General features: G+C 36.9%; 1 protein-coding gene and 1 pseudogene across 1 annotated transcript; one reads left to right on the top strand and one right to left on the bottom strand.

Moving 5' to 3' along the window:
• Positions 1–13164: 13164 nt before the first annotated feature.
• Positions 13165–21607, bottom strand: LOC104225694 (uncharacterized). Its single transcript, XM_009777550.2, has 9 exons — positions 21423–21607; positions 21252–21335; positions 17673–17782; positions 17450–17500; positions 15698–15841; positions 15512–15601; positions 15096–15202; positions 14462–14546; positions 13165–13656 (listed from the first exon to the last, which is right to left on the bottom strand). Exons 1-9 carry the CDS (start codon positions 21532–21534, stop codon positions 13558–13560), a joined length of 882 nt encoding a protein of 293 aa, XP_009775852.1. The 5' UTR covers positions 21535–21607; the 3' UTR covers positions 13165–13557.
• Positions 18566–21021, top strand: LOC138872495 (uncharacterized; annotated as a pseudogene).
• Positions 21608–21710: the final 103 nt, after the last annotated feature.

Here is a 21710-nt window from a genome sequence, read left to right as displayed (position 1 = left end):
AATGACTATAAAACTTTAATAGAACTATATTTTTTTTGTAATTTTCGAAATTATATAAAGTACAAAAATAAAGTGCAATTTTTTGTATTTTTCAAGTTTATGAGAGATACATAAACTAAAATTTATATATATTGTTTTTTGAAATTTTCTTTTTGCAACGAAATAAAGTAAAATAGTTAAAATGGCTATACTAGTCCTAAATTAGATATTTAAGCTTAAGAACGTAAAAATTCCCGGGGAGGGTCAAAAATCACGTGCTTATAGTCTCCCTTACCGGGATGTTATTATTTATGAAATTGTCTCCCTTGCCGGGATGTTATTGTTTATGAAATTGTCTCCCTTGCCGGGATGTTATTGTTTATGAAATTGTCTCCCTTGCCGGGATGTTGTTTTATACTCTTGTTCCCTTGTCGGGATTCATTTATGATTGTTGTTGATATATGAAATGGGATCGGGTTACACGCCTGCAACGAGATATATGAAACGGGTTGCACGCCTGCAACGAGATATATTTGAAATGGGAGCAGGTTGCACGCCTGCAACGAGATATATGAAATGGGAGCGGGTTGCACGCCTGCAATGAGATATATGAAATGGGAGCGGGTTGCAGGCCTGCAACGAGATATATGAAATGGGAGCGGGTTGCAGGCCTGCAACGAGATATATGAAATGGGAGCAGATTGCATGCCTGCAACGAGATATATTTGAAATGGGAGCGAGTTGAATGCCTGCAACGAGATATATGAAATAGGAGCGGGTTGCACGCCTGCAACGAGATATATGAAATGGGAGCGGGTTGCACGCCTGCAATGAGATATATGAAATGGGAACGGGTTGCACGCCTACAACGAGATATATGAAATGGAACGAGATATATTTGAAATGGGAGCGGGTTGCACGCCTGCAAAGAGATATATGAAATGGGAGCGGGTTGTGAAATAGGAGCGGATTGCACGCCTGCAATGAGATATATTTGAAATGGGAGCGGGTTGCACGCTTGCAACGAGATATATGAAATGGGAGCGGGTTGCACGCCTGCAACGAGATATAATAAATGGGATCGGGTTGCACGCCTGCAACAAGATGTGAAATGAAAGTGAATTCTGCAATTGTTTTCCTTATCCTTGTTAGTAATTGGATTTTGGTTTCTTTATATTTGTTACGCCACAACATCGGGAGGCGCGACCGGCACTCAATCGATTGAACCCAACTGAGCAAGCCTTATCAAACACTTTCTACCCAACTCAATATGATTAAGGAAACCAAACTTTTGTTTATTTAAACAATAGGATAGATTGCACATTCAACCTTGTTAATTCATTTTACATCACAACCTTAAACCGTAGTTAAGTTCCCAAAATTCAATACAATTTCACTTTAGAGTAACAAGAGTTAGAATTATAACATAGTTCATAGACCCATCCAACACCCGTACATAACCCACACATACGTCTACGGAGCCTCTAAGGATACAAAAGACAATAATGACAACGCCGGCAACAAGGCCCCGGCTATACCTCAAAAGTGGATATACCCATCAAAAGATGTACAACATAGCCCCTTGAAGGAGAAAGGGCTCACCAAGACTTTGAGAAGAAGATACTCCGCTACGCGCGATCGGCACTATCCGCAATGGAGCCACCTACATTCATTTAAAAATGTAGTGCCCCCGGCAAAAGGGACATTAGTACCATGGAATAGTACTAGTATATATAAATAAGCACCATCTAGTTAGAAAGAACTTTCATACTAGAATAAGAAAATCACAAGTATAACTCAAACACTTTAAATGATCACAACATCATCAAATAAAAGAATCATACAATTTTTCACATTATTTTCCCATAGCTTTTAGTTTTGGGGTATGTCATACTGTTCATCATTGTCCACAATACCACCGCTATCTTGAGCGGAGTCCAATCTTGATCCGATCGGCTAGGTTGCCTCATTTGAGACATATACTTTAATCACAAATAAAATACCACCATATGTGCGGCATGGCATCCGATATCGGCTCGATCGGCTAGGCTGCCTTACCAAGGCATTTTCCTTTTTCATCAACCTTGTCATTTCAATCTTTGTTTCACATATATCATTTCATAGGCACTTGGGGCCACAATTATCATATCATTTCCACTTTCAATGTTAGATTTGTAGTTTAGGATAATATGTGCACACAAGGGCAAATAAAATTGTAAGCATAGATGAGTCTTCATATAGATGGCACAATATATGCAGCTTCATCTCACCTTAAAGTCTAAGCATCTCAATACATGATTCATATTCCTTGCAACTGTTCAAGTTATCAAGAATAGCATATTGATCTTATTAAGACACATCTTTCACGCATATAAGGTCGCAACCCCAAATTCATGTGAAACAACAATCAATACAACAATTTAACTTTAATCTTACCGTATTTACACAAACACAAACGGAGCTCAATTTCTAAAAGACGGGGTTTTAACCATACATATCTCAGTAGAGCTTTCCTTAAATCCTTACAATAAATTTCGGAATTTCCTAGAAACTTCAATCTATTTTATGAAAATTACAAGTTGAACCAAGAATTAGAGGCATGAAAGAGATTCTAACTCGTTCAAGTAAATTATCAAACACTAAGTGTGCACAGCGATTTTAGGACACTTTTGTGAGAGATTTTCATCATTCTACACCACAATTGTTATCTCTTTTGGTTCACCACCACCCCATACCTCATTATCTTTTATGCATGCAAGATTATCAGCCCTTATACCCATGAACCCTCTTGCTAATCACTTATTTTAATGGAAATTTCGAAATTATAGATGAGGGTACAAGCTCTTACCTCTTAGGGTGAAGACCTAGCGGGATGGGGTCGGGTTATAAAAGTTAGAAAATAGGAGCCCCGACACGATCGCATAATGGACATGTGGCTCGCAAAATGGACCGTAAAAATGGCCCCAAAACTTGGACAAACTGTCTGGGTATGCGATAGAAATGCGGTCCGCATACCTGTTTTGTGGTCGCATAATGCACCGCAGAACTGCCCTTCACAAAAATTTTAAGGGGATTATCCGATGACTATGCGGCCCACATATTGATTATGCTATCGCATAATTGGCCGCATAGTTGGCCTCAATTTAACCAACACACTGACTGGCTCTGCGACGACTATGCGGTCCGTATACCTATTATGCGACCGCATAATGGACCGCAGAAATGCACTTTTCTGGTAAACGTAATTCTTAACTTGTTAATGCACCGATCAATCCAAAGGGTCCGAATCGCGTTTTTTATGAATTTCTAACACATGATCCTATCTTGGCATCACGAGATTCGGCTTTTTGAGTAAAAATTTCCACGGGGCCTTACAATATTCCTCTTGATATTCTGTTGTTATTTGTTACTCTCTCAAGCATGTTTTCCCCCTCCCATCTTTGATTGTAATTATCTGCTTTTATTTTTCCGTTGTATATGATTTAACTGCACAGGTTTATTTGATAGTCTGGTCCTAGCCTTGTCACTACTTCGTCGAGGTTAGGCTAGGCACTTACCAGCACATGGGGTCGGTTATGCTGATACTACACTCTACACTGTGTGCAGATACTGATACCGGAGCGTTTGGACCGCAGGGAGGGTGCTGTCTTCAGTCTATTCAGGCGACCCGAGGTAGTCCTGCAGGCGTCCGCGGCCTTGGCGTCTCCTCCTATCTTTTCTATTTCTATTTTTACTTATTCAGAGACAGACTTATGTATTTCATTCATACCTTATTTGTAGTATTCTTAGACAGTCCGTGACTTGTGACACCAAATTCTGGGTAATATTGTTCTTCAAATTATGTAGCAGTGTTTGGTTGAATTATTAAGTTTTCGTCTTCCACATTTCCGGTTATTTAATTTATTTCGCTGTTTAATCACTTATTATTTTAAATTGTCGAACATGTTTAACAAAAAGGGTAATGATTTTATAATATTCGGCTTGCCTAGCTTCCACGAGTAGGCGTCATCACGACTCCCGAGGGTGGAAAATCCGGATCGTGACAGTAAAGATATTGGACGCTCTATTTCGTGCGTGCCTGGCCTTCAAGTAAGCATGGAAGAATTTAGAGTTTGTATCCCCACATGTGATCCAAGTAGCTCTAGATTTCTGTCTTAGTACCTTTTCTTGTATTGCTTCCTATTTCGGTAATTCTATAATAATTTTCTTTTAATCATTTATTAGTTAGGGATTGAACAGGTTGGCATTAAGACCATTATGCACATCCTTCAGTTTCACATGCATATTATTTAACATGTTCTCTAGAGAGGAGAATTCTTTGATCATGCCTCTGGTTTGCATCTCAATCTCTTCTAGTTTACTCCTGATTGCAAACATAGTATGACCTGCTTTGGATTCCTGTGTGTACCTGTTGTTTGAAACTCTCTTGATTCAGTAGAACATGTAACGGTCTAAAAGAATTCTTAGTCCTTTTAGTTGTCACTTTAGTATCAAGTACAATGGTGGAATGGTCTGAGCATTCAGGGTTCATATATATAGCTTCAATACAACCACACTTGTGAAAACATTCTACATTTCCAAAGACTCAATCAATATGATTGTATATTCTTTTAGCGACATCTCTTCTTGCACCAAGAGTTATTGCAATATCTTCTAGTAATTTGGCCTAAACCCAGATCATCTATATAGTTTTAAAAGTATGTAGTTTCATTGATAAGGACAAAATCCTCATTCATTCTATCTTCCACAGTTATTAAGTGTTGAAATCACCAAGTATAAGCCAAGGACTGCTTAGGTTACGTTGTATAGCTCTCAGTTGGTTCCACAGTCCCTTCCTATCTGCTGCGCTATGTTGTCCATAGATGAATGAAATATTGCCGGCAAATGATGTTTTTTTTATTTGAGGCCCAACAATGTATCATTTGGGAAGATACCATTTCCAATACTACATCAACCTCTTGTACTTTCCACCCAATCTACATTCGACCATTAGGAGCATATTCATAATTAGAGCAGAATTTCAGTCAACACCAAAAGCTCTTTTGTGTCTTTTTAGCATTGCTAGCCTTTACTCTAGTCTCAAGAATACCTAACATCAACTTTATTCTTAAGCAAAAAGTTCTTGAGTTCTTGTTGCTTAAAGGGCCTATTGAGCCCTCTAATATATTCCAGGAGCAAATGATCATAGGGGTGGTTTGCCTTGGGAGGTAACCCTTGACTAACCTTAGCTCCTCTAGCTTCTCTCTGCATAGTTACAGTACCGGTTTTTCCCTTATCTAGCTTCTTTGGAGACTTGCCCTCTTGTATCCTTAATGGTTCAAATTGATTCATAGCTTTCAGCAAATCATAGTTGACCAGAAAGTCTGGTTCAATGTCATCCTCCCGGTGATCATCACATTGGATAACAACCTGCTTCCCATTTGTTACAACATGAGTTTGGCCTAGAGGTTCATGGATATCCTTCACCTCAGCCTGATTGTAGTTCTCAGAGTTTTGCTGCTTAGTGTCAACTGCTTCTGTCTGTTTAGATATCCATTCAGTTCTAGTCTGCTTCTTCTTTGTATTTCTTATTTGCAGGATGTATCTTTTCAACATAATTATCCTCTCTTTTGCATTGCCCTGAGAGGTGACCAAATTGATGGCAGTCAGAAGCAGAGTTTTGGCTTCAGTTCGTAGTCAATGCTCTGCTCCCAAATGCTACCATATGGTCGTTCAATTAGCAGCACATCAGGTAGTACTTGGGATATATCTAACTCCACAACAACTCTTGCCTGTGATACTCTTTCACTATAGGCAGTCAATTTATCTCTGCAAATTATTTTGCTTAAGCTTGCAATCCTTCCTAGCTAGTTTTACTTCTGTCCAGTAATGCAAAGGAAGACCAGGAGGGATTACCCAGAGGTGAATAACATGCATTGGTTCGCTTTGGATTTGGAATTTTGGCTTCAGTCTTTCAAAATTATAGGCCGGTTATTGAATGTGTATGGCCCATTCTGCAGAATCATGGCCTTATCCTCCTTTGTATCAAACCCATATGAAATACCCATCATCGTGCAGAAACACCTTCGAACCCATATGAAATACCCATCATCGTGCAGAAACACCTTCGAAGTAGCTACTGATTTCCAAACCCCATATACAAACTTCTAACATTTCTTTAAAAGCAGGGTTGCCACTCAATACATATCCAATAAGGGCAGATTCCCATTTCAGACATTGTTAAGTTCCACAAAGTTTAATTTGACCATCTTAAGACCATCTCTTACCACAGAGGGAAAAAATTTCAATTGCATACCTTGTTGTTTCGATCTATTTCCAATGACTATATCTGTTATGGTTGGGGAAGCCCCAATAACCAATAGAGAATTCCAGCTTTCTAGTAGCTGCATGTGTATCTCCTCCCTTCTAAGCAACTGGTATAGCTTCCTCTTCCTCTATTGGCATAGTTTTCTGGATTTCCGGCAGCGGTGGTGCCATAGAAGCACTGGCACTCGTACTAGGAATCCATTGAGCTAATTGAAGTTGGTTAAGTTCCTGAGGAACCCCCGATGCTGGCGTAACTGTTCAATTGGTGATAACCGGAGTGAGAACAAGCGTTGGCGGTAGGACTGTCTGTCGTTTCTTACACAACATGGTAGTCGGTGCATATTAGCAAGCCCTAGGGTATCGTGCGCCGAGAGCACAGACTAATTGTTAATTTCAAAAAGCAAATTAGTTCTCATATATGTTTTCCTAACGCAATGCAAGCTCCATGAACACGATAATTCTTGTCACCTCAAAATTGCATAGATAATTCGGCCAACACTACAATAACATACTACTACAATAAATACGACGAATTAGAAAAATGAAAACTGGTCAAGGTAAAATGTCAAAATCAAACTATACATACATACCCAAAAAGAAAAAGGTATAATTATTTTTTCTACTACAGGCTACAGCTCGGCAATGTGATAGCCGGCGGGCGATGCATAACGACATGTTTTATAAGCTTGCTTCACGAATCGGAGAAGCCAGAGGAGTTAAGAACAAAGGCGAGTCGCATGGGGTGGAAAATGGCGTCGTTTGAATTTGATTCTCCATAGGATTATTAGGATAATCGACCGTCATAGCCAACTCCGGCGACTCTTCGACGGCCAATTCCGGCACCGGAGACGTCATTTCAGGCGACTCTTCGTCGATCTTCATACACTGCTGCAAGCTCATACTCTTATTAGTCTTCTCAGCAGAAGAACACAGTGACTTCTCAGACTCCAAATCTTCTTTTTCCTCTTCCTTAATTGTAAAGAGAAATCTCGAAGGCCCATACATGCCCTGAAGCTTCAACAAATCTATAAGCTCCATTTCTGCCGGTTCTGGAGATGACACGGCGGAGATCGGACTCGGACACGAGTTGGGTCCGACCCGAGAGAGATTACTCGTTTGTGTTCTAAGGCAGAAGAAAAGGAGAAGCTCTTTCGAAGTCGAAGAAAGGGAAGAAGTAAACGACGAATTAGGAGAAGAAGAGGAGATCTCGGAAGGTTCTAGAACATGTCTGGGGACAAGAATCGGAATGTTACGGCGGAAATTGCGGCGCCGCCAGAGTATAAAGAAGAGCTGAGCAAACAGAGCTAATAATGAGATCACAAATATTATCGTTAGAGCTGTGCCCAGGGGGCTTAGAACACCAAAAGTCATGGCAATAAACTGTTGTTTGCCGGGGGGTTGTCGCCGGCGATGGAGGATACGTAGGGTTTTTGGATTATAGGACCAATTCAAAGTTGCAAGTTTCTAACGGATAGATTTCTTGGAAATTGAGAGAGAGATGAAAGAAAAAGTTAAAATGTTAGGAAGAGGGACGAAAACTAGGTGACGAGGACAGGCTTTTTAAAACTTTGAAATAAATGCGTGGAACTTTCCTCTTGATACTTATTGAACACAAACGTTCCAGAACCTATTTTCTTTTTTATCCGTTCTAAAAAAAATGAACCCTTTTTAAATTTGATAACAATTTAGCTTAAAGTTACAACTTTACCCTTAATGAGAAGCTTTTATAACCACACAAATACTTTGGGACCCATTTGGACTTGTTTAGGACCACAAATTCCAAAAGTCTTTATTTTTTTCTTAAACTCCGTGTCCAGTCAAACAGGTTCACATAAATTAGAACGGAGGGAGTAATATTTTCGTTTCACTTTCTAATGTATGAGCTGGGAGCATATACTTAAATCTCTCTATAATAATTTTATTTGCTTTGAATACGTTTCGGAAAAGGGCCAAAAATATCTTTTACTATTGAAAATTATTTAAATTTACCTCGTTATACTATTTGGTCATTTCAGACCGTACCGTTAGGAGCTTCTTCAACTTCTCAATAAACAATTCTTCATCAACTTCGTCTCGAACCCCAACCCACAATATTGCTGGGACCATATTTGAACTCCACTATTCAAGATGTGGTCATCAGCAACAGCGTCATAATTTGATTTCTCGAATTTGAACATCAACAAAGTATAGTCATTTTTGTTATCACCAAACAACCAGTTATGACATCCCATAAAACCCATCAACTTCAATCCTCTCATTACCTCTTATTTTTCATTTCAAGTGCTTAATCTGCAATACCTTTTTGCTGTTCATGCTAAAATACAACCTTGGATCTTCCCCAATTATGCAATCAATGGAGATTTCTCTCTATGTCCCAACGAAATTTGCTTTAGTTTTGGAAAGATCCCAAAAAATGTGAACTTTGTTATTTCCTTTGTTGTTAACATCTTTGGACCCCTGTTTCCTCTAGAAAATAAAGAGCTTTATGTGGAGGTGGAAAGAAGGTGTACTGGTGGAGGATAGATGAGGAGAAGAAATCATAGTATTATTGCGAACTTCATCAGAACCGTTGAGAAAAAATAGACGTGAAAAGATCTGCAAGTTGGGAGACCTAGTGAAAGTAAAGAGGTCGAGATGAGTGTGGTGAGGGAGATGGCCAAGTTGGAGTAGCAGCAACTGGTGGTTGCGCCGGTGCCGGAACGACGGCCACATTAAGAGGGCATCAAAAGCAAAAAGAACGGGTCGGGTTATGGGCAGTTGAGTTGTGAACCGGGTAGACTAAATTGGGGGTGGGTCGCTAAATGAGGAACTGCCACATGACTCTCCATCAACAATAAGGGCAGAAGTGATTCATAGTATAACGGTAAGTTCTGAAATGGCCAAATAGTATAACGAAGGGTAAGTTTAAACAATTTTCGATAGTAAAGGGATATATTTGGTCTTTCCATTTTTTTCGGTTATAACAACGTATTATTATTAAAAGATATATATTACTTCATTCATTCACTTTTACTTGTCCATTATACTTGTAGACAACAAATTTGTGTCAAGAAAATAATCGAGACTGAAAAATATTGCAACAATTGTAGTATTTGATTTCAAATACTATGTGAATCTCTATCAATCCTCTGATTCTTCTTTCTAATAGTAAATAAATTAAGGGTCTTTGAGCTAGATCTTGAATCTACATTTGTTGCCACGAATGATGATCTTGAATTCAACTAGCACGAACTTTTATTTGAACTCGTATTCCTTGAACCTTGATTTGTTCTTCGTTCTTGAGCTTGAACTTGATTGCTTGAAGCTTGAAATTTTTAGAGAATTTTGCGTGTTTGATCCACGAGCTCTCTCTTGCTTCTTGTTATAACTTCAGATGTCTTTCTGAGTTCTGAAGACCCCTATTTATAGTTGTGGGAGGGAAGAGTTGTGATGAGAACAAACTCTTTCCGACCAATCAGATTGAAGAGTGACAATGCCGTATTTGATTGGCGAGAACATGTCACTTGCACATGTGGCACAGTTTCATTGGCATGCCTTGTCATTGTGACATGTGGCACGATCCTATTGACTCTTCCTTTTGACTTGGCGTGCCACGTCATTTGACACGTGGCACCAAACTGGGCTCTAAGAAGATCACATCTTGGGCTCATTATTTGGGTTGGATCTATATAATTAATTCAATTATATTAGTCCAAAATATTTTGTTTGGACTCGAATATCTTGAATTTAAAATATGGTTTAAATTATTTTATGGATTTAGATCCAATAAATTTTATATACCTACAAATACCCCATATTTCAAGACTTATCGGGGTACAGACATATCAAATTTGAGACGAGGCTTGAAGTACTTGTGGAGCCAACAATCTTCTTAAAAAACTCTTGCTGACTCCATTTCTCACGGAAAGCAAGTTACATGTGTTCCGCAACAACCATTTTGCTCGCCTTCCAGATAATAAACTTCTCCCGAATAATGTTTTGCAACAATTTTACGTGCCATCGAGTTTAGCCAGCTTTGACTTAGGGAGAAAAAGAAAACGAATGACTTGGAACCTAAAGTCATTCACTTTTATGTTTGGTGCACCTAATAAATTCCCTCAATTTTAAAGACTTGGAATCCATTTTTCTCAAACAACATATTCTTCTCTATTTGATACTATTGTTTTTGAAAGCCAGAAGTCCATGTCAGCTAATTGGATTGACCCGTCCCTTTTTCACTTCTTATTCGGACAGTAACTTCCTATCCTTTTAGTTAGCTGAAAGAGTTCCTCTCAAACTCAAATTGTTAAAAGAACCGATTCAGAGATCGATATCATTAGGTTTAGAACTTTACCACTAGTTGTATTCAATTAAAGTAGGGAAAAGATCATGACGCTTTTGACTCTGTTGCTTTGGAACTGTGTAGCGATGAAAAAGTAATTGAGAGGTTGGAGCAAATAAGCTTACACCAAATATTGTAACTCAAATTCAAACATGAGATCTCCAAATTGTTACGCTCATGCCTCAATCATTCTGACATGAACTAACACTAACATGAACATACATATATAGTATATATTCTGAAACGCATAAGCAATTGAAAGCCACAATATGATATATAAAATGAGAAGTTAGTAGAATAGACGTAGAGGGAGACAGACTTGAAGGCCCTTCCTTTGTCCCCTGTGTACCCTAAACCAAATACGAGTAAGTGCACGGTTAGTCACTAATAATATATGTATTTACTTTTAAGTCACTGTTTAAAATATCTTTAGTCTTTAGCCACTGCTTTAATAAATTTTACCTGTCCGGACGAAAACACCCTTCTACTCATAAAGTTTAGGACCAAGTCCTTAACTTTTGAACTTGCAACTCTAAGTTCAGGACTTCAGGACTAATTGTCCTTAACTTTTGAACTTGTAAGTCTAAGTTCAGGACCTATTGTACTTAAATTTTGAGCTTGTTAGTCTAAGTTCAGGACCAAGTGTCCTTAATTTTTGAACTTGTAACTGTAAGTTCAGGACCAAGTGTCCTTAACTTTTGAGTTTGTTAGTCTAAGTCCAGGACCTATTGTCCTTAACTTTTGAGCTTGTTAGTCTAAGTTCAGGACCTATTGTCGTTAACTTTTGGGCTTCTTAACCTAAGTTCAAGATCTATTGTCCTTAACTTTTGAGCTTGTTAGTCTAAGTTCGGGACTTCAGGACTTATTGCCCTTAACTTTTGAACTTGTTAGTCTAAGTTAAGGACCTATTGTCATTAACTTTTGAGCTTGTTAGTATAAGTTCAGGACCAAGTGTCCTTAACTTTTGAACTTGTAATTCTAAGTTCAGGACCAAGTGTCCTTAACTTTTGAACTTGAAACTCGAAAACTTTTGAACTTGTAACTATAAGTTCAAGATCCATAACGTAGCAGAAAAACAAACGTTATTTGTATCTTTTCACAAAAATAATAATAATAATAATAATAATAATAATAATAATAATAATAATAATAATAATAATAATTGCAATTTACATATAAGATTAATGTCAGATTCGGCTTGGATGCAATATTGATAAGACAAATCTACATAACCTTTTCATTACTAGTCTGATTAAAATACAAGTGACAGCAATTTAGTGTCTCAAGATAATTTGTCTAATGATGATTATGAGAATACAAAGGATGAGGATGAAAAAGAGTGCGATAGTGATGAACAGAATAAGTTACTGATATGTGTTAGTCTACAATTAAGATCATAGACGTCGGCGGAGTCCACAGCAATCGTCGTCTCATAGACGGCGGCACAGTTCTTCTCCCTAACATGAAAGAGATAGAAGAAAGGGTAACACAGTCTTTTCATATTAGTTTTAATAGACTAGTGGCTACTATTGCTAAGCATTGAAAATGCTGGATAAAAAGTAAATATCACTTTAAAAAGTGGCTACCCCACACAATTTTACACCAAATACTCCCTCCGTTTTAATTTGTGTGAACCCATTTGACTGGGCACAAAGTTTAAAAAAAAAAAGAGAAGACTTTTAAAGTTGTGATGTAAAATGAGACACATATATTTTGTGTGGCTATAAATTATTGTATAAAAGGTAAATTGTTTCCAAATAAGGAAAGGGGTTTATTCTTTTTAGCAAAGACTAAAAAGAAAATATGTTTACATAAATTGAAATTAGAGGGAATAGTTCAATTTTCTACTCCCTCCATTCCAATTTATTTGAACATATTTCCTTTTTGGTCCGTTCCAAAAAGAACAACCCCTTTCTAAATTTAGAAAGAACTTAGTTTAGACTTCCAATTCTACCCTTAATGCGAAGCTTTTATAACCATACAAATACTCTGGACCTCTTTTTGACTTGTTTATGACCACAAACTCAAAAGATCTTATTTTTTCTTAAACTACGTGCCCAGTCAAACAAGTTCACATAAATTGGAACGGAGAGAGTATTATTTGCTTCTATTCTATATTCTGAACCAATGAAGTGATAGTTTGTATTTTACGAATCAAATGCAATTCGACATTCATTCTGAACCTGCAGAAGAGACGGGCTTTCATGCCAGAACAAATTAAAGAAGCTTGCTATGTTGATCTAAGTTTCAACAGAGGCTGTTTTTGACAACTTAAAATCAGGAGACTAATCAATTCTCACTTTCAACAGACATGAAGACACATGGGTCTTATTTGATTTGAAACTTGTTTGATGAATTGACAATTCAGGATTCTGCCTTTTACAAATTCTTACCTCTGTACACATTCTGTACAGTTCTCAACTAGTTTAATTGAATGGAAAGAAAGCAGGTTTGAGACAGATGTTAGAGGTACGTGCTTGTCTTATTAGATGCAAGTACATGCTTAATACCACAAAAAATAAAAAAGGGAAAAAAGAAGAGAAAGATTGATAAGGAAGTTGAAGGCAAAAAGAATCATTCTATTTTCTCTTGCCTCATCATTTAAGCTGCATCAACCTCAAGATAGAAGAGTCATATAAATCAATTTTGAGATTAAAAAAAAAAAAACTAGCATATTATACATTACATTGTATTCCCAGTTGAAGGGATATACCAACTGACTACTTGAAACAAAGAGAGTTCAGTTTTTCACCTCCACACAGAGGCACAGACTTTACAGCATCTCCTCTCTATGGAACCAGAAGCAGCGTCAAATATTGCTCTAAGATAAATAGCTCCTGCGATTCCATGAGCAAACACATATCTTGCTCTGTGATGTATTCTCGCTAACAAAATTGTTTGATATCAACTTCTGTTAATGCTTGGGGCTTTAAAGTTTCTATTCCGCATCTTCAGTCCCCTAGAAGCTTCTGTTTTTTGGATGTGTTCATGTAAGGCCTTATGACCCACTCGGTTTGAGCTTCATCCTGATCCATCGTTCCTAGTTTTATCTACAGAAAGGAAACAAGTAACTTGATCAGACACGACAGATGGAACGCTGATCAAGACTTTCAGCAAAACCAAAAGATATCACATGATCCTAACAACATAGCACGAAAGTTGTACATTATGTAATTGATATTCAATAACGAGACAGCACAAGTACTTGGAAACATGCTATGGAAGAAAATCATGCATCTCAATGAGGCCGTTATGTTCGACCATGTTATACTTTAAAATGGAGAAAATGGTCTATTTAGAATCAGAAACTGACAGGCACACAAAAGTTGAACTACACTGTAACAAGTAAATAGTATGAAGCGCTACTATTATCTTACATCAAATCGGGTCTAAATTATAGAGCTTTCAGAGATTAGAGGTTGATTATTATTATCTGGCACCAAATCAGAGAATTGCAAAAAAAGAAATATCAAACTGCGGAAATATTTCACCACTTCTGTTCAGGAAGAAAGCAGGGTATGGTCTTTCCTAACTTCCACCCTCCTCCACAGTATCAATTTCAGGCGCTGTCTCTTTAAGACCAAAACAATGCTGTTAACTAATATGACAAATTTCAAAAACAAGAAAAATCACCAGGTTAATAAACTCAATGGAGGTAAGGGTCCAATATCACTATTGTCTAGTTACTTGACATCCATTATCATGATACCTTTCCCCAAATACAACAAGGAAAATTGTATAGATATGTCGGCCTGCTAATAACTTAGATAAGCAATATAACAGAGTTTCAGAATTATATATAAACACGGATGCAGACAAGAATGATGAATCAAGTCTCATTTGAATTATGGTTACCTGGTAAAGCCGTAGTTCAAATCGAGGACCAACCTCTTTCAGCTCAATTGATTTTGGACCTCCGTGCTTTTCATAGATGTGATGTCTGCATGTTTCAATCAAATTTAGTACAAAGCAAGGAGGAAAAGAAGAAGTTGTATATTTGGCAAATGATCAAAACTTAACCTCCTTTTCAACTATCCTCTCTGTCAATCAGAAAAGGCCCTTTCCCTCTAATGCTTAGGTCTATATAAAAGGTTCTTTGGCAACAGAAGGGGGGTAGCCTAGTGGTAAGGACCCTTCACCTTTCTATTTGTTAGGATATTTCAGGCAAATCCATGTACACCACCATGACAGAAATAAACAAAGGCTAACGATTGTCTAAAAGATTCACTATGCTAAGCTTGCTGAAAAATGTAGAATCTAATGACTGAAACAACTAAAAGAGACATCCCTTAAAAGATGGACTATGAAAAAAGAAATAAAATGTTACCAAAAACAAAAACAAAAAAATAGAACATTACAAACAGAAGTCAGATATATATCTACTTGTTTAAGGATAGCCAATGCCAAAGATACACTTTACAAGCTTCATTCTGCTCGTATGACACCACTAATTTTTAAGTAATTTAACTGCTACGAACAAGAATCTAACCTGAATGAAATATAGTCTGACTGGTTAGCAAATGTGATAATACGCTTTGTATCAGGCTTGGGCACTGGAAACAAATGCTTTAGGATGTTAACTGTCCTCTCACCAAGCTGCATGATCAAAATAACTGTGGTTAGCATAGAACAGTATATAAGATGCCACACTAAGAATACAAAGACTCCAGATATTCATATATGATTAAAACTTCTAGGATTGATTGTCTGCTTAAGCGACCAAATTAAAAACTCGTGATGACAATATGTCACCAACTGGAAGCCACTGAAAAGCTATAAACTTTGATATGGAGATAACATAGAATTCTTGTTTCTTTTGTTAATATGTCTAGCAAGTCCTTTGGAAATGCATGAAAAAAATGATCGGTTTTACTCTTCATCAAAAAAAAGGATGTTAGGTATAACCTTTGTTGAAAATTTGTCAAAAATCAGATGTGGGTACGCCTCAGGCATGGTTCCAATAGATTTTTTGTCCTTTATATCATGTCTCGTTACCTGCATGAAAATGGTTAAATGAGGACCTCATCTGCAACTCTTCACAGCCAGCAGAAGACTTCTGGAACTATATAAGGGAAGAGTAAGACCACTTACCACATTGAGCAATCCAAAGTAAGCAGTTGGACCAAATGGCAGATGGCTAATGATAATACCATCAGGCACACCACGATGCTCATGGACCAAAATTACATCTGTAAAATCATGAGCTCGGCAGGTTTCAATTATTTCAGATATAACCTGCAAAAAGGGGAAAAAAGAGACTAAAATGAAAACACATAACAAGTGTATAAAACATGACTAGATACTTATGCAAGTACATAAAAGTAATTAAATGCTTAAGCCAAATCATTTTCCCCGTTGAAAAAAGAAACGTCCAGAAGACGAAGAGTCACAGCAATTTCTTTACAAAAAAAAATATGTGACATCCATTGCCATGTGCTCTTTTCTTTTTATATTCTATTAAATAAGTGCGACTGAAATATGTCCTTGCCCTAGTGAAGAAAAATACGGGCCACTGCATTTTTTATGAAGCAAAGACACAAAGCTGATACAGGTTACTTCAATTCCTTATCTTTCATTTTCATATAATAGAATGGAGTAGAGACTATTAGAAATAAAACAACACAAAAAAGATAATGTCTTCGAGAGACAGTAGAGATAGCTGCCCAGCTGCCTATACTATTGGCTTGTCCCAAGAAATACTTAACCAAAGCGCCAAACCTTGTGAATTATGTTTGTGATAAATACCAATTGTAAAGTGTTCTCCAAAATGCCCCATTTTCTGCCAAGTATAACAGGAGATTGACATGTAAAAAACAGAGAGAGAGAGAGAGAGAGAGAATGAGAGAGAGAGAGGATCATCATCGTTCAAACTAGCATGGAGGAGGATCTGATCCAATTTCTTCCCTTTTATCTTGATGTTCCTTTATTTTTAGATAACAGGGGTATCCCACTTGCTTGTGTCACCTCAACTAATCCACTAGATGAGTCGAATGAGTCCACTAGTCCATCAATGGAAATTCGATAGAACACTCAAGTGAGGAAGTCACAATCCATTGAATAAGATCGGCTCAAGGTGATGCCTAACTCTATCCACCAAGGCTTACAAATGGAAAGAAATCACATAAGGTATTTTGCGCTGATGGGATTTGAACCTTGATCTCCCATGTCCATTCCTTGCAGCTAGGCCACACCCTTGGGTGCTGATCTTCCCTATTTTATGCTCAGTAGAACAACGGACTAACATGGAAATGGGAAGTAAAACAAGGGACAGAAGATCAATCTCAAACTGTAACATTCAAGATTCTGATTTGTTTTCTTCCCACCAAAGAGGAAGGAATATATTAACAGGTTTCTCAAAAATCATAGTGATATTACATCTTATTGTAAGATATAATCATATTCCCAAGTCCCAATCACATGAAGAGCCAAGGTTAAAGGAAGTGAGGAACAGTATCAAAATTGAACTAGTATGCAACAGTGCAAAAATAATTAGCTTTCTTAAATACACATTATCACTAACTAAATCTTCCCAGAGTACAAAGGAATTAAGTTTAAAGAAGGTCAAGTTTCAAGATGGAAAAGCGTCCAGTAAAGATTATTAAGCTGACTAAACCCCAGCATTAGGTTGAACATGTCCATACAGATACAAATATGTACATATACAAATAATTCTAAATTGTAATTCACACTAAAGGAACACCTTGTCCTATTCTTAGAGACACATTAGTTCCAATTCTAAGTATTATGAAACTTTTAAGCTATAATGCTCCAAAAGCCATCACTAGTTAGCTCATAATGCATTAAAGCATCAAACAAGAATAGACTTCACAATAGTAAACCAACCTGACCACCACGATTCATCCGCTGAGCATTAGGGAACACAATTTTTAATTCCTGTCTCCATACAACAACAGGGGAAAAATAAAGAAAAGGACAACAAGAGAAATTATTACCTTGAAAAAATACATTTCTCAAATAAATGACTTATAAAACAAAGAGTTTTTTTTTTTTTTTTTTTGGGGGGGGGGGGGGAGCTAGGTTGTTAGGTTTAGATAGGTACACCAACCTTGACAAACTGAGTAAGAGGAGCACTAGGATTTCTTGAAGTGGTAAGCAAAATTTTGGGATCTTTTTCAGTTGCATTAGCATATTCATCATCAATAGTTGATCGAGGTACTGCATCAACATCATTAAAAAAGATAAAGGAGTAGTCCTAGCAAATACATAGCACGTACAACTCAACAAGTAATGTAACTGGAAACCACCTCACCTCCATCTGGAATACTTATTTCAAAAAAACAAAGAGAGAGAGCATAACAAAAAATACAGTATTAAAGGAACAATAACTGTAAAGGTTATAGGTTCCAATAGAAACTTCCATTCAGGGACTGGCCCTACAACAAATCCTAAAACATTTCTTGTTTTTCTTTTTTCTTTTTTTATATGGTTGATAAATCAAAATTGAGAACATGGAACTTCTCCGTTCTTCCATAAGGTCCACATAACCCCGGTGGACGACAGCAAACAGCATGTGTCTATGTTCACGAGGGAGATTAACTCATACCCTAGGAAGACACCACCCATTGAATGCCAAAACAACCAAAAAGTCCTGGCAACTTGGCAATGAAGCAGAACTTTTAGCCAAAAGGCGGAAAAAGGTATTTAAGGTCTGATACTACAAGCTGAAGAAAAAGGTGAGAAATGATCATCCACCACGGGACCAGAGAATATAATTTTGAAACATGAGATCCATTGTAAGTGAGGAACAATAGGCAAAGGATATGGAGCAGAATATAGCGAAAGTTGAAGAAAGAGCCATAGCAGGAATCAACTGGGTTCAAGAAAGGAAAAGGATCACAATGTTGAATTTCTTTAACCACACAAGGTGCAGCTGTTAAGGAGATAGTTCATGTTTAATGTTTCCACAATTCCTTGGCTCTTCCCTGGCCTTGTGTTTTAGGATAACAATGACATTAGGGACAACTTTTCTAGTAAGCCAAGACATTCAAAGCACAAAGTGTAAGAGGCAAATCATATCTAATATCTAATGCATTTCACGACAGATCTACGCACTATAAAGGAGAACTATGTCATAAGTGTTTCAATAAGATGCTAGACTTCTCTAATCAATCTCAGTCAATTCAAGTTGCTTTTAACAAGCAATCCGAGAAACAAAGAAGTGATCACCAAATTCGTTTAAATACCTCAATTGATGTTGCAAGGTTCCTCTAGGAATTTGGATTGTCTTTTCGAGGTCACGATGAAAGTGAATCTTCCAAAAATAAAGGCCTTTTTCTAGGGCTTTTGGAATGGCTTGCAAAGAGGCTTCCGGATGTGGATAGTGTTATATTAAAACATGCTCCAAAAAATAATATGATGACTTCACTAAAAATTCAAAAGGATATTGTGAGTGCTTGTGTACAAGAAACTATGAAAGCTATAATTGATGACTTGGGAGGGGATTATTTTGGGATATTAGTTGATGAGGATATTTCACACCATGAACAAATGGCCCTTGCTTTGCGGTATGTTAACATAAAAGGCCAAGTGAACGAGCTATTTATTGGTCTTGTTCGTGTTGGTGATACATCTACAAGTCATTGAAGGAAGCAATATATTCTTTGCTATTGAAACACTTATTAAGCCTATCTAAAATACGTGGACAAGGATATGATGGAGCTAATAACATGCAAGGAAAGGTGAATGGTCTTAAAGCTTTAATTTTACAACAAGCTCCATCGGCATATTGTATTCATTGTTTTGCGCATCAATTGCAATTGACATTGTAGCTATTGCTAAAAAACATAAGGAGGTGGAAACTTTCTTTGCTATAATTGCTAACGTGTTGAATGTAGTCGGAACATCTTTTAAACGTAGAGATCAACTTCGTGATTATCAAGCAGAATTATTGGAGAAATTGCTAGAGAGGAGTGAAGTTCAAAGTGGGAAAGAATTAAATCAAGAGCGAGGGCTTCAAAGACCAGGTGACACTTGTTGGGGATCACATTGTAGAACGTTGGATAACTTTGTTGTTTTATTTTCATCTATTGTTCATGTGCTTGAGGTGATTGAATCTGAAGGTTCTGAGGTTGATAATAGATTACAAGCAGAAGCCTTTTTGAGTAAAATCAATGCATTTGACTTTGTTTTTATGCTTCACTTGATGTTGAAAGTGTTGATGATGTCGAACGAGTTGAGTAAAGCTTTACAGAAGAAAGAGCAAGATATTGCCAATGCCGTGGTATTTCTTAACCTCACAAAGGAAAGGTTGCAAGTAATGAGAGAAGATGGATGGGTGCCATTGATGGATGAAGTCTCTTCATTTTGTGCTAAACATGATATTGTGGTACCCAATATGGAAGAATTCAATATTCCTGGAAAGTCAAAGTGTAGACCTTCTACTGTTACATAATCATATCACTTACAACTTGTTTGGATGATTGTTACATGTCGTTTTATAAGGCATCGTATTGTATTATATTGTTGGATGAATATAATCTTTGGATAGATTGTATCGTTTGATGATATCATGCACCACCAGTATGAAGAATAAACTTGCAACATTACTAAGAAAAAATACGATACAAAGTAGAATTATTATATAAAAAATAGGTTAAGTGATAAAATATGATTATTTAATAATAAGAAAAGGCAAGATGAGAGGAAAAAGAAAGGCAACGACGCCACCACGCCAAATCAGTCGTTATATAATATGGCACTTTTCGTCGTTACGTAATGACAAATTTAACGACACGATATAATCAAATTAAAATAACAATCAAAACAAATATTGTATTTAAAGTAACAATACGATACAATACAATAAGTAACAACCATCGAAACAAGTTGTTACATGTTGATCTTTTTATTCTGTGATTGATTTGCGGCATCAGGAGCTTAACAGTCGTTTTGATGTTGTGAGTGGTAACTTGCTTCTTGGTATGGCCAGCTTGAATCCAGTTAATTCATTTGCTAATTTTGATAAGGAAAGAATAATGAAATTGACCAAGTATTATCTAGATGAGATTGGTGAATTGAAGCTTCGAGATCTTAGTCACCAACTTGACACTTTCATATTGCACATGCGACGTGGTGACCCTAGGTTTTCTGATTTGAAAGGAATTGGTGATTTGGCAAAAGCTTTGGTTGAGGCAAATCTTGCAGAGAGTTATTCACTTGTTTATTTACTTGTAAAGTTAACTCTAATTTTACTTGTCGCGACTGCAACAGTGAAAAGAGCATTTTCATCCATGAATTACATCAAAAATGAATTACATAGTAGTATTAGTGATACATTTTTAAATGATCGTTTAGTTTTTTACTTTGAGAAAGAAGTATTTACAAATGTAAGTAATGATGCTATTAATATTGACTGTTTTCAAAATATGAAAGATAGTCCAAGTATGAGCGAATGATGTATTTTTGTTATATTAGTATCACATTGATGATATTCGATAATATTAAAGTTTGTATTTTGCTGATAAGTTATCAAACTCATTATGTTTTCATAGAGTTGCGCCAAACTTTATCACAAGTAATTGGCATGTTTAAGACAATTGTGCCCCATCCTGGGTCCGCTCTGCTCTAAACTATAAAAAGACATGCAAACGAAACATGGGCAAAAGCAAAAGGGGAATTAACATACCGGCAGTATTTTCATCTTCAAGGTCGATTTCTTTGCGAAGAGCAGCCTCTTCATTCCTGAGCTCAGTTGGAATGGGTTTTCCCTCTGAAATACCCAAAATCGTTAATAAAGAAGGTACAAAAAAAAAAGAATTATATAAAATTTTCTCGTTTATTCAGTGTGAAACCTAACCCTCTAAAGCTTCTTTGATTTTGCGTTTCTTCTCATAGAGCAAACGCTCCTTCCCTTCTAAGCTTTTCCTGTAAAGATACTCTCTTCGCAACCTAATGTTCCTTCTATGCATGGCTTCGAAGTAGTTTAAGAGATTTTCTGTGGTAGTAGGGTTTAAGAGATTTTCTGGGAAGAAGAAATGAGGGTTTTTCTGAGACGTGCAATGGGTTTTGTATAATGGGCTTCGGTTTTGAATTTTCGAATATTTGGACCCATGTTGAACCCAACTTGCAGATGGACCTTAGGTTG

Source organism: Nicotiana sylvestris, chromosome 7, assembly GCF_000393655.2.
Source record: "Nicotiana sylvestris chromosome 7, ASM39365v2, whole genome shotgun sequence".
In the NCBI taxonomy this organism is placed as follows: domain Eukaryota; kingdom Viridiplantae; phylum Streptophyta; class Magnoliopsida; order Solanales; family Solanaceae; genus Nicotiana; species Nicotiana sylvestris.
This window is presented reverse-complemented; position numbering and strand designations above follow the sequence as displayed.

What these genes read in the sequence shown, in the direction of transcription:
- LOC104225694 (XM_009777550.2), bottom strand. Translation starts at nt 21,534, where the DNA reads ATGCATAGAAGGAACATTAGGTTGCGAAGAGAGTATCTTTACAGGAAA. An exon ending in TCAGACTATATTTCATTCAG is followed by an intron (nt 14,547 to 15,095) that starts GTTAGATTCTTG and finishes TGAAACATGCAG; the next exon opens with ACATCACATCTATGAAAAGC. An exon ending in TTGAACTACGGCTTTACCAG is followed by an intron (nt 13,657 to 14,461) that starts GTAACCATAATT and finishes TCCTTTCTGTAG; the next exon opens with ATAAAACTAGGAACGATGGA.